Source organism: Lissotriton vulgaris, chromosome 10 (assembly GCF_964263255.1).
Source record: "Lissotriton vulgaris chromosome 10, aLisVul1.2, whole genome shotgun sequence".
Taxonomy (NCBI): Eukaryota; Metazoa; Chordata; class Amphibia; order Caudata; family Salamandridae; genus Lissotriton; species Lissotriton vulgaris.
The window spans coordinates 548,996,331-549,020,935 of NC_141698.1; the positions used below are offsets into that span (position 1 = coordinate 548,996,331).

A 24,605-nucleotide genomic window follows, 5' to 3' on the forward strand; every position below is an offset into this window, starting at 1 on the left:
GTGCTCGCAGTGACAGAAGGACTCGCAAATACCTTCTGGATCAGTTCATCTACTAATTACTGCAGTGGCACGGGCACTATGCAGTTACAGGAGGACTCGCAAATACCTCCTGGATCAGTTCATCTACTCAACGTTGTATTGGCCCACTTTTTACTAAGAACTTCCCTAATGAATTGTTGTAGTCTCTTCCTGTTATGCAGACAGGTTGTTATTCCTGGTGGTAGTGTGCAATACACCCTAGTTTATTTTTCTCAGTCAGCAAGTACTCTATTCAAGGCTTCTTGTAATGCTAGACTATTCAAATCTTGCATTAGTTGGTATTCTAGCTGACTGAATACTTCCTCAAGGTAACTGAGTGCAACTTCGTTGTCTTCTTCACTGCTATTCTCAAAGTCAAAAATCGTTGTCAAGATATCTGTTAAGATAATATCTAATAGTAGTACTTCATCTATTTCTTGCAGAAGATCAGGTACCAGAATTACTGACATTTCATCTCCTTCTTCTTTGTAGATCTCAAATTGTACCTTTTTTCTTCTTTGATCAGTTCTGGTGTTGGCATGTGCTGCTGACCTGGGTCTTGGCTGGATGCAGTCTCAGGAGGTGCCAATTTTATATGGCTGGCGTGGATCCAAGATTTGTTGTTGGTGCACTTCACCGCTGTCTTTGTTGCGAGCAGCACCTGCTGCGGTCCCTTCCAGCGAGCTTGGAGACAGTTGGACCTCTGGAATGCTTTAATGAGCACCCAGTCCCCGGGCTTGAACTTGTGCCCCTCGACCTGCAGCGGCTCTGGAAGGGCTCCCTTCACGTGCTGGTTGATAGAAGCAAGAGTACGTGTAAGTGACATGCAGTAATCATTCAACAGTTCATTCGTCATCATAGGCAGAGCATTTTTGTCTGGAACTCCCCAAGCTACCATTGGCAACCCAGTGACGATTTCGTGCGCACTGAGTTTGGTCTTGGCATCTGGTGTGCTCCTCATGCTCATTAGGGCAATAGGTAAGGCATCCATCCAGGTCAATTTTGTGTCAGCACATATTTTTGCTATCTTGGACTTAAGGACGCCATTTTTTCTTTCCACTGCACCAGCGGCCTCTGGATGATAGGCACAGTGAAGCTTCTGCTGTATTCCCAAGGCTTTGCATGTCAGCTTTATTAGTTCATTACAGAAGTGTCTGCCATTGTCTGAAAATATTGTTTTTGGGACCCCAAAACGTGGGATCAGTTCCTTTATCAAGCACTTGGCTGTTGAGATGGCATCATTGTGTTTCACCGGATATGCCTCTATCCACTTTGAATACATGCACACCACCACCAGGATATACCTATACTTATTTGTAAGGGGCATCTCCACATAGTCTATTTGCAAGGCTTCAAATGGCATTGTTGGTTTCTGAAAGTGGCCTTTGGGTACTGGAGCAGTCTTACCCACATTGTACTGTGCACATACCATACATGTTTGACATATCTCCTGTGCTGTTTTTCTTATGTTCTTGTTCACCCAGAACTTGTCCATGCAATTTACAATTGCATCTCTACATATATGTGCTGGGCCATGCATGGCCAAACACATAGAGTAGACCATCCTGTCTGGTAACATATATTTATCCTTGGCGTCATTCATCCAACATCCTTGAACAAATGACCCATTCTTTGACCAACTCATCTGTTCTTCTGTGGTTGCTCCTTGTTGCATTAGTCTTATACCTTCACTTGTTAGATCTAGTGACTTCACTTCATCTGGTAATTCTTGGACAGTTAGTACTAGTGCTGAATTATTTCTTGCTGTTTGTTTGGCTGTTATGTCAGCAAATGCATTTCCCTGGCCTACCTTGTCTGTTACTTTTCTGTGGGCGCTGCATTTAACTATGGCCAATTTCTTTGGAAGTGCCAGGGAGTTAAGTAATTTGGTGATAAGCACTCCGTGCTGTATCTTTGTGCCTTGTGAGGTAATGAAACCTCTTTCCTTCCAGAGTCTTCCAAAGGAATGTGCCACATTAAAGGCATATTGGCTGTCTGTATATATGTTAACACACCTTCCTTCAGATAATTCACAAGCTCGTGTAAGTGCCACAAGTTCTGCTGCTTGTGCAGACAACTCGGGTATCTTACAGGACTCAACTACAGTTTTATTTGTTACAACTGCATAGGCTGCTGATGTATTTCCATCCTCTGTTCTAAGGCAGGAACCATCCACCCACAATTCTCCCTCTGCATCTGCATAGGCTATGTCTGTCATATCAATTCTTCCTTTTGTTTGCTCTTCAGTTAACAAAATACAATCATGGTCTGTGTCCACTAGATCATCAGTGGGAATAGGTAACAGAGTAGCAGGGTTAAGCACATTGCATTTGTGAAGTGTCACATGTGCTGCAAATAAACAGATCTCATACTGCGTGAGCCTGGCATTTGTGAGGTGTTGCGTACGTGTCTTGTTTAGTATCAGCTCTACGGCATGTGGAACATAGACATCAACTTCATGTCCCATTACTATGCTTTCTGCACGTTGTAGTGCTAAGGCGGTTGCTGCAACAGAACGTATACAGGAAGGTAAAGCCTTGGCTACAGTATCCAAGGTGGCAGAGAAATATGCGCATGTTCTTTTGTGGTCACCAAACTGCTGGCATAGAACCCCAAGAGCACTCCCGTCAGACTCATGAACATAGAGTTGGAAAGACTTAGAATAGTCTGGTAGGCCTAAAGCAGGAGCAGAGCAGAGAGCTTGCCGAATGGCAAGGAAGCTTTGTTCATGTTCTGGCAACCACTGAAGGGGTTCGGGCGTGTCCTTGTGGGTCAGGGCCAATAAAGGTTTTGAAATCAAGGAGAAGTTAGCAATCCAATGTCGACAATAACTGGCCATACCTAAAAAGGCTCGCACCTGTTTTTGGGTGCGTGGCACTGGTGTCTGTAGAATCAATTTAATGCGCTTATCATCCAATCTTCTCTGCCCTTTCGACAGGATGTGTCCTAGGTAGGATACTTCCTGTTGAACAAATTGAATCTTTTCTGGTGAAACTTTGTGACCACGTTCAGCTAAGAAATTTAACAAATTAATGGTGTCAGTTGTACATTGTGCCTCAGAGATGCTACCAAGGAGCAGATCATCAATGTATTGTATTAGCACAGAGTTAGGTGATAAATTGAATGTGTCCAGTTCTCTTTTTAAGGCCTTGTTGTAAATGCTCGGACTTTCTGTGAACCCCTGAGGGATCCTACAGAAGCAATAAGTTCTACCGGCTATAGAGAATGAAAAGAGGTACATGCTACCCTCATCTAGTGGAATGGAGAAGAAGGCATTCTTCAAGTCCACAACAGAAAAATATGTCATTTCTGGTGACAGTGTTGACAATATTGATACTACATTTGGGACAACCGGGAACTGTGGCACCACTATCTTGTTAATTTCCCTCAGATCAACTATGAATCTGTAACTTTTTTCATTAGTATTTCCATCACTCTTTTTTAAGACCGGTAGGATAGGGCTGTTACAAGGACTGCCTGATATTTCTTTAACAATCCCTTCTTTCAGTAAGTCAGCTATTATATCCTGCAATCCCTTTAGACCCTCTGGAGCAATTTTGTACTGTGGTATTCTTGGTAATTTTACATTCTGTTTGACTGTAATAGTGACAGGTGTGATGTTCATTTTCCCTGTGTCATTTTTGTGTTTTGCCCATATCCTTGAATCTATTTGATCCATTATTTGTGCGGCAATATTTTGTATTCCTATTGATAGGAAACAGTTGCCCATTTCCTCTGTCATTGGTCCATCTACTTCCAAGAAAACTCCGTCTGCAGTACACTTAATAGTGGCATTCATCTTTTTTAGCAAATCCAATCCCAACAAATTAAATGCACATTTGTCTGATATAAGGAATGAATGCGTGTCCTGAATTGGGCCTATGCTGTATTTCAAGGGTGCTGAAATTGGGCTTGTTACAAGTATGTTGGTGAATCCCACTGACTTATTTATTTTTCCCGAGAGAGGAACATCTGGAAACTTTTTCTTGGTCAAGGAGGAATTGGTGGCCCCTGTATCTATTAGTAATTCCACAGGTGTACCTTCAATCTTACCCCTCACATATGGTCCAGTGGGATCTACAGGGATTACCATCCTCTGTATTAACTCTCTCGGGCCCCCCTATTGTGCATAATAGTCCCATTCCCCTTGGGGCCCTTCTTGATATATTCCCTCATAAGGGTGATGCACCTGCATTTTTGGTATTTGTTCATTATCAAAGAAATTTGTGTTGGGGGGATACTCTGTAGGGCCATGCTGTGAGTCACGTCCTTGCTGTTGATATCCACCTCTTCCCATGCTCCTTCCCCGGCCTCTTGATCTTCCCATCCCACCCCCTCTTTGTGACTGCTTGACGGGGTGTGGGCATTGAGCTCTCCAGTGATCCTGACCCCCACAATTAAAGCATCCTTGTGTGTGTGCTTGTTCATTTGTGGTGGTATTCTGTGTAGGGGGAGTAGAAAATGACCTTTGTGGGCCCCCACGGCCTCTTCCTCTACCCCTGCCTCTTTGTCCTCTGCCGCTATACTGGTTTGACTGCTGAATCAAAACTTTATTTTTTAACTCTTTTAATTTGTTATTTTTACTTTCCAACTCCTTTTTACCTAGCATTTCGTAATACTGTGCCAATTGTAAAACTTCTGTTAGTGGTTTGCATGACCAAGTAGGGTTGTACTCTAGAATCCCTTTTTTAATCGATGGTTTTAAATTATTTACAAAACAAGAGACAAGTGCACTTTGTGTTGCTTCCTTTTCAGTATCTAAACCACTTGAAGCTGTGAAGACTTTCTGTATTCTGGCGAAAAACCCAGATACTGTTTCTTCAGTGTCCTGAATGCATGCATTTAATTTTGACCAGTCTATTTGTTTTCTGGGGACCAGTGTATTTACTTTAGCCATTATTTTTGCTGGTAAGTCTCTAATATCATCTGATATATCATCTCCTCCTTTCCTTGTTACTGATGTTATATCTTCCCATTTTATTTTTAAAACTTCATCATCCTCTCTCCTTATTTTTCCCCAAATGTCTGGTGGCAATATTATAGAAAACATTTGTTCAATGTCCTCCAGCGTGAGAGTGCCAACTCTTAGTATTATTTCTGTCTGTCTGTACCATTCTTCTCTGTCCTGTCTAATGTCTGGAAACTGAAGTGCAAATCTATGTAATTCAACATTTGACCATGGTGTGTGAACTTTAATAGTGGGCTTCCCTTCCTGACTTCCTGGTACTTCTCTTAATGGCAAGGTTCTAGAAGTGGAAAGAGTACTATCTTCCTCCTCCTTACTTTTTTTCTTTTTTGTACATTTTTGTTGTAGCACCAGAAGTGTGTCTATCCATTCAGCTAATATCTGGACAGCCCTAATATTTCTGTACTTGATGCCCCTACATCATCTATTGCTGCTGATATTGTGTTGCTATGAGCACGGGACAATCTTTCAGGTTGGGGGTAGTCGTCTTCCTCAGGCCAATATTTTGCCCAGTCTTTAAACCAGCTGTAACTTTTCTTGTCCAATTTATGCAAAGCACTGCGTTGAAGCGCAGGCGTGAATTCTGGGGGGAAGCGACTTTTTGCAGTACGCCATGTAGAAGTACCATTTTTTATAATGTCTATCACCCAATCGTGTATCATTTTCTGTTCTTTTTCTGTTATTTTTGGCCTTAACCCTGGTCTACCAGAGGTAGAGAGAGGCGTGTCTTGTAGTGATACAAGTTCTGTCTTACTAGTTGGTGATGTATATTGCGGTGTGTGTGTCTGTGGTGCTGATGTAGTTTGCATTGTTTGTGGTGCTGATGTAGTTTGCATTGTTTGTGGGCTGTATGGTGGTGGCGTTGTTAATAATGCCTCTATTACAGGGTCTTCTGTATCTTCCTGTTCTAAGGGAGCATTAGGTAGAGTGGGGTACACATCTGGTATAGGCTTGTGAACTGTAAGACATTTATCCATTTCCATTTCTTTTTCCCTACAACTTGTTACACATCTTTCTTTTGCCTTCTCCCTATCATATGCCAAAGCTTTCCCTTTCGTTGTCCTAGGTTCCCCTGGCCATCTGTTAGCGGCATATGATCGCCATGCATGAAATGCATCCCATTGTAATAAACGTACTTTCTTCCCTTTCTTTTCACGTTCCCTTAAACAATCTTCTAAATAAAGCATTTTATCTCTGTCAAATGTCCCATATTCTGGAAACTGTAGATCAGGATTTTTTCTAGTATAATGAGTCCATTGATCTAAGTGAATAGCTGTATGGTACCCTTTTTTTCGTGCCACGTACCATGCTGGTGTGCCACGAGGAGGTGTTGGTTGAGTGACATCTAAGGCTGTCCTGCGGCCTTTAGCTGTGCTCAAAAATAGTTTGCTAAGCATTTTGAATTTTATTCAGTTACTAATTTAATTATCTTTCCTCTTTTATCACTTGTAATTTCTTTTTAAAGTGCTCTTAAAATACACTATTGTACACTACTTTACACACTTTTTTATACTATTTTTCAAAACTTTTGCAAGATACAGTTGTATGACCTATTTCAACAATATACATATGTACTTTTAATTTTTAGACGTCTTTCAAAAGCATGCTCTGTCTAAAGGCGACCACCCAGGGTCCCTCATAGAAAAGTGACCACCCACGGTCCTTTCTCCTGTCCTTGGGATCCTTAAGATCTTTCACAGGTTGGACAGTCCTCCTCAGGCATCTATCTTAAAGGTGCCTTCAGACCTCCCCTAGAGATCCCTAATGAATCTCAGTTTGTAGTTTCTGATGTATTTTAGAAAAACACTTTTTCAATTGACAATATTGAGTTCAGTGCAATGAAGCACTGCCTACCTGAACATTAGACCATTCAGTATGCCGTTGTATGCGTCCTTCTTTGCTTGTGGCAACAAAATCACCTGATGGCTCAAGGGAAGCTGGTGGTGTCTTTTGTCAAAGGCTTATCAACGGGAGCCCCGTCATCTGGGCGTGTGAGGAAACAAGTCCTCTCAGTAGCTGCGCAGAATACACTGAGACCTCAAGGCTCCTGAAGAATCCACTGACAGCAGCTCTGTATCCTCTGCAGAGACCATCAGTTCCCCACGAGTCACTGGCACCATCTGTAAAAGTACGAAAATTATTAATAGGGACAATGAAGAACACATACAAGGTTTTCAAAAGAATAGTGGCCTTTATTGCCAATAAAGCTGCAGCTTGAGACAATTTGCAGGTTTGCAAAGTGATCTGATTTCACAGAGAGAATTCAGGCTTTATATATGTTCACAATCTCTTGACAGGTTATTCATTAACTATTACATCATGGTGGGACCATGCTAGAATTAAATCCACGTGTACATTACAGTATCAAGGTGCATTTCAAAATATGTCTACGTTCACATTTTACATTATTTGCGACACATCGGACCATGCAGCTACAGGTTAATCTTTAAACCACCATCTCCTGACTTTTCAGGCTTGCCTTGGCCGGTTATCTACATATGTACATATGCAGTATTGATCTACTATTGGCAGAGGCCCGTGTCAGCCTTGCCGTGACCGGTTATCTACAAATGTACATATGCAATGTTGAACTAGCAGATGCAGAGGCCCGTGTTTTCTGCTTTCCCACACAATGACGCACTTGCTATCTGTGCTAGGTAAACACTTTGCCCCTCTACGACGACAAGGCAAGGACAGGCCAAACATGTCACACTCTAGGTCAGCGAGCAATTCCTGGAAAACGTTCACTGAACTGACTGAACTGCCTCTGGTATAGAGGTGAAAGCTAGTGAATCATTAAACAATTTGAAGTTTCAGCAAAGTGGACACGCACAAGCTCATCTGTCTTTCTTTCCTGGTTTTCAGCTGAATTTCAGACAACTTTAATTTTAACTCTCTGTGCACCAGCCGTGCACCATGGAGCAACATTTGAAATGACAAGTGGGATCTGTTCATTTGCAAGCAGGTTACAGACAGAAATTAATATAAACTGCAGTTCAATTCAATATTGTAATTTTTCATCTTTGACACTACCTTTCACTGCACCGCCCTGCCCATGGGGGTACCTTGGGCCTATCATAGGGTTGCCTAACAGGTAAGAAAAGGGAAGGTTAGGGCCTGACAAGTGGGTGCTCTTGCCAGGTCGACATGGCACTTCAAACTGTGCACAGACACTGCAATGGCAGGTCTGAGATACCTTTTCAGGGCTACTCGTGTGGGTGGCACAATCAGTGCTGCAGGCCCACTAGTAGCATTTGATTTAGAGGCCCTGGCACACTCAGTGCACTTTACTAGGGACTTACCAGTAAATCAGATATGTCAGTCATGGAAACGCCAATCCATGAATACAATTTATACAGAGAGCATATGCACTTTAGCACTGACCAGCAGTGACAAAGTGCCCAGAGTCCTATAGCCAACAAACACAGGTTCCAAAGGAGGAGGCCAAATAGCAAAAAGTCTGTGGGTGAACCAGGTGAAAAAAGCCAAGTCTTACAAGTACAGTCGAAACTCGTCTTGGGGTATAAAATGTGCCCAGTATGAGGCACCAGGCTATCCACACTCCCAGAAAAACAGGACAGAACCTGAAGTAAAGTCATCTTGCAGAACAGAGATGAGTCTGCTCTGTACTGCTTAATGCAAAGTGAAAAACAGTAATGGTACTGAATCAAGCGAAGCCAGGCAGAGACGATTTACGCAGTAACTTGACCCTAGGTTGGATATCCGCAGCCCCACAATCGAGATCTAATATTTGAAATAAAGCCAGAATACAGACTAAATACTGTAACATGCAAACTCAGTTGCTCATATCCTCATAGAACAACGGAGGCTTAGCAAATAAACGGGATAACTAGGAGCTTAGTCATTACTTTATGGAACACTTAATGATCATGCTCCAAGAAACATGGTCAATAGCTCCACCGGAAATACCAGGATTCTTAGAGTTCACAAACCCAACCTCAAAAATACAAATGAAAGGATGCCAGAAGGGAGGTCTTGCAATCTATGTAAGTGTGTCCATTTATGGAAAATGCACAGCCAGACCACTCGATGAATCTGTTACAGATTCATCGAGTGGTATTAATAGGACCCGGTAGATAAAGTAGTTCTTGCGCTGATAAATGTTTATATGCATCCAAACAGGAATATAAAATAGAATTTTGCAAAGAAATTAACAACTATAGCAGACCTGCAAAAATACCCGGGACAGATAGACCTTCTAATCTCCGGAGACTTTAATATGAACCGTTTTTTGAACACCTCCGAATGATGACCAAATGCTAACACAAGCTAATATCCAACCATGGAGCTACTTTAGGCCAGTGCATACAGACAGATTAGAGGAACTGGACCTCAGAACACTGAATGGAAGTTTTTTAGCAGTTTTCTCTCAGTGCCCACACACTACACAACAACAACCTCAATAATAGACTACACAATAGTATCCCTAACCTTTTATCAGTCCTTTTTATCTTTCTCGATTCAGCAAAGATGTAAAAACCTATCATAACCCCCAGAGAATTGTACTTCGAACAAATACAAATGTCCTAGACACTGAATCACACAGATTGGCACTATACACACAGTCGGTTACAAACCTCTGAGATGGACAGAGAACACCATCACCCAATTGGAGGAAGCAGCAGAAAAGTTGGTACATGAGTGCCAGGACAATGAAAAAACACCGTTAGAGGCCTGGGAGACATTCTTAAAGAAATTACAAACGTGGTTAACAAGTAAATCCATTCCAACAACAGAGGCCAAAATACCACCCACAAATTTAATCAAAGCTCAAACCAGAGCAGGACAGTTACTTAAAAAAGAAGTAAATAGGGCATGCAGATATCTACGCAAGGACTCTCAAATCGGGTATTAAGAAACAATTCCAGGAACAAAGATTGAAATACAGGAAATTAATGTGGACGGAAAAGAAACGGAATGAGGGTATATTCTGGTCAAAACCACTGCATGCTAGTAAGCATGCAAACTCCAAGAATTTCTGGCAAATAATTAACAGCATCAGTTGGTGTCCCCATAGCATGAATCACTCTAAAATCCCGCAGGACAGATGGCTAACCTTTTTAGGGCTATGCTTTGGCACCTAATCAAATAGTGCCAACGGTATCATTGACCAACTTGCATTATCATGCTGGTTTTGTGCAGTCCTTCTTTAGAATCCATGACAGAAAGAAAGGAAGCACTACAACGAAGGCTGCCTTTTTACCTGACCTTCTTTTGAACAACCAAAAAGAAGATGCTTTTGAAAGCAAGGGAGCCTTGCCCCCATTTTATTGCCAAGAAACAAAAGAAGCATTTGCAATGCAGTAGGTCTCGCATTTACGCGAGTTTGAGCTATTGGCATTGTAAATGACAATGACTTTTATTTATGTTATGTACAAACATTTACTAACTTCTAGCTGGACACTCCTATACAAATACAAGCACACATAACGGACGGATGGAAAAACCACCAGAGCCCAAACAAAGAGTTTTTTTACGAAAGTGCTTTAGTACCACACCAGTAGTACAAGGCGCTTTACAAAGGCTGGTAATGTAATTTGTGATGGTTCAATACGTTTCAAACCCCGTTTTCCGCCCTAAGCCCCAGATATAAACTTCCGATAGCACGTAGACACATCTGGCCCATCATGTGAGCTGCTTGTGCGATGTCAGGTTGCCAGCTGCAGGGACGGGCACCATTCCCTACTGGCACCGCTGTGCGTGCACCTCTAAAGCACGTGGTCTTACGACCGAGCTGCCGACTTCGAAGCTGGGGAACCAAAGTTCGAGCCTCGGCTCAGTATCCTGTGATCCAGGGCAAGTCACTTAATCTCCCCGTGCATACCCCCAAAAAATGTAAAAGAATATTTTCAATGCCATAGTGTCGTGTTGCCCCTTTAAGTTATGCCTAGAATTGTTTTGCCTTAGTGTTCCTTTATGTCACTGGATTCTCTTCCTGGCTTCTGTGTGTTACAGTTGCTGGGAAGAAGTCCTGTGTAGGTTGTACCCTACCTTGCTCCTGTGTCTGTTGATTCATTTTGTTTTTTTTGTTTTTCATAAGGAAGAAGATGTGTCGTGTTGCCCCTTTAAGTTATGCCTAGAATTGTTTTGCCTTAGTGTTCCTTTATGTCACTGGATTCTCTTCCTGGCTTCTGTGTGTTACAGTTGCTGGGAAGAAGTCCTGTGTAGGTTGTACCCTACCTTGCTCCTGTGCTTCCTTCCAATAAATCTACTTTATTCACCTTTATTTGAGTGGACTCTACACTACACATAGGTCTCGCAGGGGGGAACATGGAGGAGGAACAGAGAGTGTTTGTGGTACAGAGGGAGGTGAAGGAAAAAGATAAGAGAGTTTGGGGCAAAAGAAACAACAGAGTGGAAGAACAGAGCAAGACTTGGGAGGACTCCATCAGGTGCGGCTGAAGAGGGCTTTAGTTGTCAAGGAGTCCCTCATGCAGTTCAGTGCACGTAGTGGAGTGGGAGCAGAAGGATACACCCAAACAGCCACTAGTATTAGGTGTGTGTTAACATTGAGATTTACAAATACATTTGCAACTCATGAAGTCACTTTAGTACATAGTCTTTTTTTTTTTCTCTCAATGCTTGTGACTTTGTGTCTGAAGCTTTGAGAAGGAGAAACACTTTTCATGTGTTGACTGCCACTACAATAACACTGAAAACATTCCACTATATTAATAGTTGTTTTTATTTGAATTCAATCCTGTTTTGTTTTTAATAAATTTGTTTCTTTTGTATCACTACTTTGACTCTTTTATCCTTCTGGCTTTAGTTATTTTAATCTTTTGTTCTGTGTATTGCTCCTTTTGCTTGACTTTCTCGGATATTCTCCTTCCCATTTCAGCCGTTTGGATCAATTGTTTCCGGAAGCAGCTAGTCAGGTCTGTCTCCCCCGACTTCCTGGAGGACATCATCAGCTACATGAAGAAGTTGGACCTCCTCAGCGATGAGGAGGCTGGGCAGGTGAAAGAGGTCAGCTCACTGGTCGACCAGGTGAAGGCAGTCATCGATGTACTGGCTAGCAAGGGGGGCCATGCTTCTCAGGCTTTACAAACATTTATCGAGACGACCAACTTCCAGCTCTATCTTGAGATTACTGTCTATGGTGAGTAAATGGGAAGTACATGACTGCTGGCAGCCTCTTGATTTACTACTTGGCCCGTCTTTGGTGTTTACTTTTCTTTCTCTGACTTCAACGTGAGAGAATTTTTGACAATCCTGCTGACTAGCTAAGTGCAAGGAGAAGGCTGTAGGATGGTACTTTTTCTAGGACATAACAAACATATATTGTGGTGATATTTCGGAATATATAATTATTAACAAAGTACAAATGAAGCACATTTTTTAAGTTCTGAATTGTGATGTAAGCAAATATTTGAATACGATCAGTACATTAGGTGATGACGTTTCCATGCATTATTGTTTTGCGCACAGTAAAACTGTATGTGTAAATGTAATGGTAATTTCAATTAAAAATGTGTTGTCTGTAATGACATTGTGCTACGGCACCATGCCTACTCCATACTACACCACTGCACAGCACTCCACTCTACAACACTTGACTCCAGTCTATACCCTTCCAGTCTACGCCCATCACTCTGTTCTACGCCACTCCACTCCACTACATGGCACTCCACTCTAAGCCCCTCCACTCTCAAACACTCTACGATACACCACTCTAATCTACCCACTCCACACAAATCACTCCATGACACAATTCCGCACTTTACTGTACACCACTCCACTCTATGCCACTCCACATCACTTACCCCACTCCAATCCAATCTACCATAGTAAAATGTAAATTGTAAATTGATACTTGTATAGCGCACTACTCACCCGCAAGGGTCTCAAGGCGCTTGTACGAATACCTCTGTGGAACTCATCCTGGCTTTCCCTGTGAGGCGTCCACTCCTGGGCACCCCCAAGGTGGAGGCCAGGCATCCTTAGCGTTGTGGGGGCCGTTGTCGAGATTAAGCAAGCTATTGCCCAGAGTTGCAGAGTGGGACTCCATGATTGGAATAGGCACCGAGGCAAGAATTATCAGGTCCGTGGAATTTTTGAGCCCAAGACCCGCCGAGACGGGGAATTGAACCCTGGTCCCGGGCTAGACCTCTGCATCAGGGTCTGCCGCTCTAATCATTGAGCCACAGTTCTCCATAGTCTACCTCACTCCCCTCCAGTCTACCCCACTCCAGTTGACCACAACTTTACTACACTCCACCCATACTAACCCCCTCCACTTTACTCCATTCTACCACACTACACTCAAATCTACCCCAATCCACTCCACCCCACTCCGGTCTAACCCACTCCAATCTTCTCTCCTCCAATCTACCCCACTCCAAGCTATCCCACAGTGCCCCAATCTATCCCACTCATCCCAAACTACCCCTACCCACTCTACCCTACTCCAATCTACCCCACTTCACATCAGTCTATGCCACTCCTATCCAATCTACCACGATCTCCCCCACTCCAAACTACCCCACTCTAATCTACCCCACTCCACTTCAATCTACCTCATCCTATCTACCCTACTCCATTCCAAGTTACCCTTCTCCAATTCACCTAATCTACCCAACTCCAATCTTCTGCACTCCACTCTATCCACTCCACTCATACTAATCTACCCCACTCCACTCTATCCCACTTCACTTCAAGCTACGCCACTTCACTCTTCCCCAATCCACACACCTCAATCTATCTAACTCTACTCAATCTGCCCACTTCAATCCGCCACAATCTATCCCACTCCATCCAGTCTACCCTACTCCAAACCATCCAGTCTATCCCACTCCACTCCAATCTAACCACTTAACAATCTACTCCACTCCAATTTACCACAGTCTACTCCACTCCACCCCAATCTACACCACTGCAATACACCTTAATTTACCCCACTCCAATTCACCCTATCAACCCGACTTTTCCCCACACCAATCTACCACACTCTACTCCAATCTACCACACTCCACTCAAATCTACCCCACTCCACTCCAATCTAACCTACTCCACTCCAATCTAACGCACTCCACCCCAATCTAACCCACTTCACCCTAATCCACCAAACTTCAATCTACCACACCCCACCCAATCTACCAATCCCAAATGTACTATCCACTCCACTCTACCTCAATCTACCCCAATCCACCCCACCCTACTCCAATCTACCCCATTCCAATCTTCCTCATTCCACTGCACTCCACCCCAATCTACGCCACATTACTTTTTCTCACTCCACTCCAATGTGCCCCAACCCCAATTGACCCCACCCCACTATGCCCTAATCTAGCCCACTCTACCCCACTCCAGTCTACCCCACCCCACCTAAATCTACCCCTACCCACTCTACCCTACTCCAATCTACCCCACTTCACTTGAATGTATCCCACTCCTTTCCAATCCAATCTACCACAGTCTACCCCACTCCAATCCACTACAATCTACACCACTGAAATACACCAGACTCTACCCCACTCCAATCCACTACACTCCACTCATATCTACCCCATTCAAATCTAAACCACTCCACTCCACCACAATCCACCACACTCCAATCTTCCCCACTCCAATCTACTCCACTCTACTCCACCCCAATCTACTCCACTCCACTATACACCAAACCACCCCACTCTACCCATCCCAAGCTACCCTAACCCAATCTATCCCACACCACCTCACTCTAATCTACCCCTCTTTACTCTACCCCACTCCAATCTACCCCACTCCAGTCCTATCTACCCCTCTTCAAACTACCCCACTCTAATGTATCCCAAGCCAATCTACCCTAGTCTATGCAAACTTAGTCTAATCTACTCCAATCTACTCCATTCTACTCCTTTCCAGTCTACCCTACTATAAAACACCCAATCTACCCCACTCCACCCTAATCTACCCCACTCTACCCCATTACACTATACTCAAATTTACCCCACTCCAATCTACCACACTTGGCTCTAATCTACCCACTGCACTCCCGTCTACCCACTACACTCAAATCGAACCCACTCCAGTTTACCCCAACCCACTCCAATCTACCCCGTACCTCTTCCCCACAATACCCCACTCCACTCTACCCCACTATACCCACTTCACTCTACCCCAATCTACCTGACCCTAATCAAATCTACCACACCCCACTCCACTGCAGTCTACCCCATTCCACTCCAATCTACCCCAATTGACACCAAGTCAATCTACCCCACTGCAATATACCACAGCAATCTCCCTCACTCCCCCATGACAAACTACCCCAATTGACCCACCCCACTCCAAGCTACCCAATCAACTTCAATCCACCTCACTTTACTCCACTCTAATCTGCCCCAATTTATTTGACTCCAGTCTACCCCACACTACCCCACTACAGTCCTGCCCCTTTTACCCCAATCTACCCAACTCCATTCTACCCCACTCTACTCTTCCCCTATCTACCCCACTCCTCGCTACTCCACTTCACTCTACTCCAATCTACCCTTTCCATTTTACTCCACTCTACCTCACTCAAATGTACTCCACTCTTCCCATCCCACCCCATGCCACTAACTTTTAGCCATGCTGAACAGCAGATACACTGGTGTACAACATGGCATAGGCGAGACCTATTGGCTTTGTCAATGCTTGTTTTCAGTTTGCATCCTTACTAAAGTGATCATAAGTTGGACCATGCCGCTAAGAGAGTCAGAAGTATGAACAAGCCTTTGAGGGAGCCATCTTAACCTTCGAGGCGATTAGAGAACACATGTAAATTGGTATTTCTTGTGACCTGACAAGCTTGCCTTTCCCCTGCTGCATTTAGAGTTTGGGGAATTGCTAATTGACTGCAGATAGTGCTTTTAGTCAATCAAAGGTGGCAGACGGTGTACTACAGGGTCACTGCATTTCAACCATCACAAAGTCGGCCCTTTTAAAGACAGACCTATTTTCCCTTCCTAGGTAGGTCTGGCAGGAAAATAAACAGTGCCCCCAGCCTCAGGGCGATTGCTTTTTTAGGCCAAAGCCTACCGGGCAGTGCAGCTGTTTGGTTTGCTAAAGGCATCTTAGGGATATGCAGAAAGCTACCCAGGGAATGCATTCCACCCACTGCTTACCATTGGCTTTGTGGTTTTCAACTCACATTTTGTGGCTTTATATTTGCTGGCTTTATTTGTTTGAGGTTGTCCATGTTCAGTTCGCCTCTCTCAGGGAGCAAAGCCATTTCATGCAAACTCTCCTTATATTCTTCCTCAAGTGCTCCTTTCTTTAAACAGAACTGTAAATCATGTTCGTATCTTGTCACTGTGGTCACACACAAATGCCCACCTTGAAGGATACGCTACGTCACAGGTAAGCTTATCTATTTGATTTTTTTTTTTTTAATCAGTTGGGTAGCCAGCCTCTATATTGTTACTCCTATGTCTTAGTAAGTATCTTGATCTTAGCACAGGTTTTTTTTCTTCCTATTAGGGATATGTCTCCTGACTCTCCTGTCCACGTCCTTCTGTCATCTCTGCCTTTTCTTCCGGCACAGAGAATGGGCATAGGGTGACCCTCAAAGGAATTACAAAGCACAGTGTCAGTGTTATTACAGATAAGGTTTCTGTACTCACCCCACCGTACCCATGGACCATGTGGTGTACAAAAACACTTGTGAGTGATTTCTGATTTCCTAGTGACCCCTTTGTGAAGCGCGTACACCCGCCCACCCCCTCTGTAGAGTAAAACAGTGTAGTTCAGGGCTTGACGCCATGGCCCTCCCGAGTCGCAGCATTAGGAGTCACCACATCTGCCTCCTCTCTGGTACTACTGGACTCATTGGCAATGTTTGTCGAGCGGTTTTCCTCCTTGTTATGACCGGCGTCTTCATCCTGTGTCGCCACCTCCTTCGAAGTTCCTACACTCCTGTCTTTGGCTTCCTCCCACTTCTCTTTGCTCTGGCTGCCATCTGGTCGTCTCCCAATCAATATCCCGCAAGTGTCTGCCTCAGCTTCCGGATCACCAACGACATTTAACTCCGAGTCTGTTTTGATTGTTTCTGGATTACTCCAGAGATCCTGTGACATTGGTACAGGCGTCTAGAGCAGCGCAGGGAGTGAGGCATTGCCCATTTAGGATATGTCCGGGTCAATTTCCATCTGACTACAGTCACATTGACTGTGCATTCAAAGCCAGAGATCAAATGCAAGCTCGGTTTTCCGAGAGAGCTTGGTGTTTACTTTTCTTTCTCTGACTGAGTGAGAGGATTTATGTGACTGTTTTGGTAGAAAGGGGGCTAGAGGAAAGTGCTTTTTTTCTAGCATACAACAACATTTAAATGAACTGTGTTGGCATTTCAGAATATATCAGAATTAGCAAAGCACAAATGCAGCACATTTATTGTTAATTCTGAACTGTGTTGGAAACAAACACTGTAATATGATGAAAACAAATCAGTACACTAGGTTATGCTATTTCCACACATTAACATTTGTGTGCTGTATAGTTTTATTAGTAAGACTGTATGTCTGTGCAAATATAATGGCAATTTCAATTGAAAATGTGTTGTCTGTAATGGTAGTGTGCTACCACACCAAGCATACTCCACTCTATGCCACTCCACTCTGCACCATGCCACTGCACTATTCTCTGCTTCACTCCCCATTACACCAGGCCACATCACGCTTATCCACTCTGCACCACTCCACAACAATTCACTCTACGACACTCTACTTTACACTACTGCACTCTTTACCACTGCACTCTACACCACTCCACTCTACTTTGCACAACTCCCCTCTACACCACTTATATCTACGCCACTGTGCAACACTGCACTCTACACCCCTGCACTCTATGCCAATCCACTGTACACCACTTTAATCTACTGTGCACCACTGCACTCTATGCCACTGCACTGTACACCACTTTACGCCATTACTCTATGCCACTTAACTGTACCCTGCACCACTCTACTTCACTCTACTCTATGCCACTCTACTCCACTCTGCAACACTTCACTCTGTCACTGCACTCTATGCGACTCTACTCTAAACCACTGCACTCTGTTTGTATTTCTTCCCATTTGTTGTGATTTCATTAAAATATTTACCTTCCATTTTAAAGTGGAGCAAAAAATGATACCTAAATAACTACAAGTTTGATGGCACGCGTGGCTGTAGATACACATGCTCTGCATACACCTTCCATCTAGTATGGGATTTGGAGTTGTGCAAGTTGTTTTTCTTTGAAGAAGATTATGGAGTCATGAGATCGAGTGACTGCTCTTCTCAGTGATACTGTGATTGGGCCTCAACTCCTTTGTTAGATTGTTTTCTCTCTGCCATCGGGTTCGGACTTGTGTGCCCCTCCTCCGTGTTCAACCCCATTCGGTATGAGGCATCGGTCCTATCCTATCTTCAAAGGTATAGTTTGTCTCGATCAAGCTATTCCATTACTACGCTGCTTTAAAACTTTATCAGTTTGTGCACTGACTGATTGCCCTTCGGGACGCCGCTAGTCTCTGGCTTGCCATCTCACATGCACAGGCGATATAGAAGATGTGTTCCTGATGGAGCAAACTCCTTTTTGATCTTGCCTGCAGTGTCACTTCAAATATCCCCACCGCAAGGCAGACTGCGACACCTGCAAGGATTTCTGTTCCAAAAAGACAGTCCGGGACCTAGGACTCCTCGGAGTGAAGATGACACTCCTGACATTTTCAAGGAGGAACTCGCACAGGAGCCTGCTGCTGAACAGGAAGAAGGGGCTTTATCCAAAGAAGAAATCTCTGGCTCTGACGTAGAGGAGGAATCAGAGTTCTGTAGTAGGGGATCTCTGTGTATAGTCATAATCTAGTGAATAGTCCCGCCCATGTGCGTGGACCCCGGCAATCAAAAATAATCTCTTAAATTGTCAAATCATGCAGAAACTGCAAAGACACTTAAGAGAGAATTTAAAGACAAATAATGCAGCCTATATCCACAGGCTACACTGTCCAGTACTTCAACTAGAAATTCCACCAAACAACACCACACACAACACAGCCTGCCCAGTTTCTACCATAGAGAAACTTGCCTCTACCAGTAAAAGACTCTGGAATGATAGAGAGGAAGGCATGGACAGACAAGCCCCATAGGGTGCCGTTATGTGGCTTAAATAGGATACTGTGCCTTTAAGAGAACTTTCCAGAACTTTCTCCCAGTATCCCAGAATGCACAGCAGGTCCCTTTTACTTTCAGTTCTTTTTTCCAGCTCCTGCTAACAGGACCCTGGCATTGAGCTCTCCCTTTTTTCAAGGATTTATATTGGATTTAAGTTCACTTTTGGATAAAAGTGTTTGCAGTATATATTCTTGGTGTTTCTCTTCTCTCCTGTGTGTTTGTCAGGCTTTTTAGGGCTCTAAAATGCCTGCTCTTTTCGACAAATGCCCAGCATATGGAAGGAAGAAGGCCAAGACTGATCCACAAGACGTCTGCATTATTTGTCTCCCCGAAGCACATGTCCCTGAATACTGTGACATCTGCCAGAACCTCTCAGCAAGGACCCTGAGGGAAAGGCTGAAGATTAGGCTCCAAGGGATGGAACAGAGACGACTGCAGGCTGCAGGTGGGTCTGGGCAGGCTGGGAAGGCTCCCTCTGCCTCTGCTGAGGCCTCTGGGGGGCTCCCCAGAGGCCGGAAGACCAGCAAAAGGTCCCGGTCTCCGTCGGCGTCGATTGCATCGACGACGACGTTGAGAGGGATGACGGCGGTGTGTTCCCCTTCTCCCCGGCGCTACGGGTCGAGACAGCGTGAAGATTCGACGTTTAGGAGCCTGGTTAGGCCTCCGTCGAAAGCACTGTCTATGGCGTCTTCGTCGTCGACGTCGACATCAACGTCGAGCTACCGGCATCAAAGGAGAAGCCACAGGCGTCGGCGCTCGTCGTCGAGGCGATACCGCCGGTCGCCGTCGAGAAGACGGTCGGCGTCGAGGGGATCCTCGGCATCGAGGACTTCGAGGAAGAGGACGGCGTCGAGGAGGAGTCGATGCTCGCCGTCGAGACTGGAACGGTCGACGTCGCGGAGGTGGCGTTCGGCGTCGAGGAAGGAGAGTTCAACGTCGCGGAGGCGACGTTCGACGCCTGAGTCGCGGAGGCGACATCCGACACCGGAAAAACGACGTTCGGAGTCGAGGAGAAAGAGGTCGGCGTTGAGGAGTCGTTCTCACTCCCCGAAGCGGCGCAGAAGGAGTTCTGGCGCCAGAAGTCACGCTGAGTCTGGTGGAGGGCGCTGGAGGCGGCGATCACATACTGGAGGGGCTGGTTCGCAGTCCCCTCCTCTGAAGAAGTCACCAGGCTCGGTTTACTCGGTGGTATATACACCACCTCGGCCGAAGACGCCTGCTCCCCCTATACCAAAGGAGAATCCTCCCGTCAACCCTTCTCTACCACCACTTCCTTCTCAGGACAGCCACCACCACCGCTCCCGCCGCATGGGCCCACCCCTCGGCCGGAGATACCCCCTGTCCCTCCGCCGAGATCGGTGTCACTACCTCCTCTTCCTACACCACCTAAGGGGACTCCTAAACCACGACCCCAGGATAAGCCACGGAAGACGCCTCCACGGAAACCTGCGGAGCGCCCACGGACCGGGAGGTCACGCTCTCGCTCCCGGAGGAGGGAGCGATCGCGCAACAGGTCGTCCACGCGGTCGAGACGCCGCCATAAGAGGCACAGATCTCGCTCTCACACGAGGTCCTCATGGACCAGGGACTACTCTCCGACTTTGTCGGGATCGCCAGACACAAGGGTGTCGCCGGTTGATGACCTGGTGGCGTTCCATGATGTCCTATTGAGAGGCGCTGCCAAATTGGGCATATCCTTGACGGTGCCCATGCCTAAGACATCAGTCATTTTCGAGACACTGCACCAGAAACACCTGTCTCGTCCACTACTACCTCTTGTGCCGGGCCTGGAAGAACCGGCCATGGACCTTTTCCTCACCCCTGCAGTGACTAAGGCGGCCCCATCGAGATTGCAGAAAAATACCGGGCTCCTGATTCGGACCCGGCTTTTCTAAGGGTGGAACCTCCTCCGGATTCTGTGATTGTGACGGCGGCCCGCAAGCAGCATGCCACCACCCCGTCATCCACAGTCCCCCCAGACAAAGAGTCTAGATGGATGGATTCAGCTGGAAGGAAAGTATGTGGAACATCGGCGGCCTCAATGAAGGCTGCGAGTGCCACGGCTTTGTTGGGTTGCTACGACCGCGCCCTCTGGGACTCCCTCCAGCAGTTTGCGGAACACTTGCCTCACGAGAAGCGGGAAGATTTCCAGGAAGTGCTAAACAAAGGAATGCTGGTAGCAAATCAAACTATCAGCGCTGCAGCAGATTCATCCCTCTTGGCGGCACATGGCTTTTGCCATGGGATTAACCAGCGACGACACGCCTGGCTCCGCCTTACGTCACTGAAACCAGACGCACAGCAAAGGGTGGCCAATCTTCCATTCTCTGGCGTAACCCTATTTTTGAAACATGCGGATGACGAAATGGCCTGCATGAAGGCGGAGGCCGAAACACTCACTGCTGTGGGTCTAGAGAAGCCCAAAGAAGCGAAGAAATCGTACCGCCCGTTCCAATGGCGGTTCGGTGGGCAGGGCAGAGGACGTGGCCAAGCTTCGGGACAGTCGCAGCAACAACAACAGTTTCGTAAGCCGTTCCAGAAAAGCCCCAAGGGCAGAGGAGGCCAACAGTCGGCACCAGCGACCAAAGGCCGGGCCGGGTCTAGGCCCTGAGCGCTTACTTCCCCCAGATCTGTTACCCACTCCGGTAGGGGGAAGCATTCAATTTTTTCTGGCAGAGTGGAGAAAAATTACTCAGGACAAGGGGGTGCTGAATATTGTTTGCAATAGATACAGTCTTCGGTTCACCAGCCCGCCTCCTGCAATTCCACCGGTCAGCTCGCAGTTTCAGCTGCGCGAGCTCCAGGCGGAGGCAGATATCCTGTTAAGGAAAAGGGCGATAGAAGATGTACCTCTGTCTCAGAGAGGAAGAGGTCTGTACTCCCGGTTTCTTCCTGGTTCGCAAGAAGGACAAGAACGAGTTTAGGCCCATTCTGGACTTGCGACAGGCAAACAGATGGATTCGCAGGGAAAAGTTTCGCATACTGTCGTTGCATCAGATTTAACCTCAGTTGCAACAGGGAGACTGGCTATGTGCTATAGATCTACAGGATGCGTACTTCCATGTGCCCATTGCACACACACACAGGAAGTTCCTGCGGTTCCAAGTCGGCGCCAATCATTATCAATACACAGTGCTCCAATTCGAACTAAAGTCTGCGCCAAGAACATTCTCGAAGTGCATGGCGGTGGTAGCAGCACACCTGAGGAAGAACAAGGTGTTTGTCTACTCGTACCTGGACGATTGGTTGATCAAGGCATCCTCCTTCTCGGAAGCTCGAGCACACTTCCAGAAGACGTGCGTTCTCTTGAACAAGATGGGGTTGCACATCAACATGTCCAAGTCTGTCCCGACTCCGTTCCAATGCATACAGTACTTGGGAGCCTCCATCAATACGCCGTCAGCAAGCGTGTCTCCTTCGGAAGAGCGACGATTATCACTTCTTTGGAACGCTCAGGCTCTTATGACCACTCCATCTACAACAGTGAGGACGGTGTCTTCTCTACTGGGATCAATGGCCTCTTGTATCTTCCTGATGCCACAAGCACAGCTGCACATGAGACCGCTGCAGGAGTGCTTGGAGGACCAGTGGGATCAGAGGAAAGGATCTTGGGACAACAAGATACGACTGTCTCTGCATGCTCTTCAGTCTCTGAAGTGGTGGTGTTCAGCGGAGAATCTCCTTAGAGGAGTTCCCTTCCACAAGGACATTCCCACGCAGACTGTCATGACGGATGATTCTCTCCATGGGTGGGGAGCGCACTCCGGAAACTCAATAGATTCAAGGAACGTGGTCCCCGTTGGAGGCCACGTATCACATCAATTTCCTGGAACTCAGAGCTGTTCACTTGGCACTGAAAGGCTTTCTTCCGTCCTTTCAGACCAACTCTCTGCTTGTACAGACGGACAATACCACCACGATGTATTACCTCAACAAGCAGGGGGGCTTGAGATCACGCACTCTGTCGCAGGAGGCGCAGGCGATCTGGCACTGGCTTCTGGCCAGAGGACTGACGATAACGGCTACCCATCTGCCAGGTGTGCAGAATGTTCAGGCGGACGCACTGAGCAGACTGATTCAGGAAAACCACGAATGGGTCATAAACGACGAAGTACTAGGAGAAGTCTTCGCAAGGTGTGGGACTCCAGACGTAGATCTGTTCGCCACCGCCAAAAACAGCAAATGCCGAGACTTCGCCTCCAGGTACTACCAGCAGGGGACACTGGGGAATGCGTTATGGATCAACTGGTCGAACAGCTTTCTGTACGCTTTTCCACCCATCCCCCTGATTCCGGCGGTACTCATCAAGCTGGCCCGGTCCAGGGCTCGGATGATACTCATTGCCCTGGAATGGCCCAGACAGTGGTGGTTCACGGACCTGCTTCACCGGTCTCTCCTTCCTCTCATTCGGCTGCCGTGCAGGCCGGACCTTCTCACGAAGTTCATGGGGCAGATGTTGCACCCCAACCTCTCCTCTTTGAGTTTGGCGGCATGGCTCCTGAGATAGTGCAATATGGCCATCTAAATCTGCCCGAAGATTGCATGGACATACTGAAGGAGTCTAAGAGACCTTCTACTCGGACTTCCTATGCTTACAAGTGGAAGAGGTTCTGTATCTGGTGCCAGTCTAAGAACTATGACCCGACGACGTGCAAGGAAGACGTCATCCTTCCTTACCTTCTACATTTGGCGCAGTCTGGCCTTAATGTTCATTCCATTAAGGTTCATCTTGCTGCATTGACTGCCTGAAGGAAATGCCCTTCACAGACTTCCTTCTTCCAGATCCCTGTGATCAAAGATTTTTTGGAAGGCTTGAAGAAAGTGTTCCCTCCTGTCAGGCTTCCTTCGCCTTCATGGGAATTGAATGTGGTGCTGTCCAGATTGATGAAGGAGCCTTTTGAACCTATTCATAAGGCTTCGTTGCAGCACCTGTCCTGGAAGGCGGCATTTCTCGTGGTCCTTACATCGGCCCGCAGGGTGAGTGAAATTCAGGCGTTGTGTTGCCAAGAACCTTATACTGTATTTCATGCTGCTAAGGTTGTTATGCGTACTCACCCTAAATTTCTTCCCAAGGTTATTTCTGATTTTCATGTCAACCAGACCATAACGTTGCCTACGTTTTTTCAACATCCTTCATCTCCAGCGGAAAGGTCTCTACATTCCCTGGATGTTAGGAGGGTGTTGAAATTTTATCTGGATAAAATCTAAGATATTCGTAGGTCAGACCAATTATTTGTCAATTATGGATCGGTCAGGACGGGTCTTGCTACCTCTAAGCAGTCCATCTCTAGGTGGATTGTGTCCTGCAGACAGTTCTGTTACGAAAAAGCTAATAAGACCTTAGGGGGTAAACCTAAGACTCATTCCACCAGGGGAAAAGCTGCCACAACAGCTTTACTCCGTAATGTTCCGATTGCAGAGATCTGCAAGGCGGCCACTTGGAAGTCGGTTCATACCTTTGCTAAGCATTACTGTCTGGACAC

At 46.0% G+C, this 24,605-nt stretch overlaps 1 protein-coding gene across 1 annotated transcript in view; it reads left to right on the plus strand.

The window, feature by feature from the left end:
* The window catches only part of NLRC3 (NLR family CARD domain containing 3), a 1,491,832-nt gene that overhangs the window by 224,494 nt on the left and 1,242,733 nt on the right, over positions 1-24,605 (plus strand). Inside the window, exon 3 of the mRNA XM_086941402.1 lies at positions 11,847-12,107. Within this exon, the coding sequence (XP_086797528.1) occupies positions 11,847-12,107 (261 nt within the window). The remainder of the gene's footprint in view (positions 1-11,846; positions 12,108-24,605) is intronic.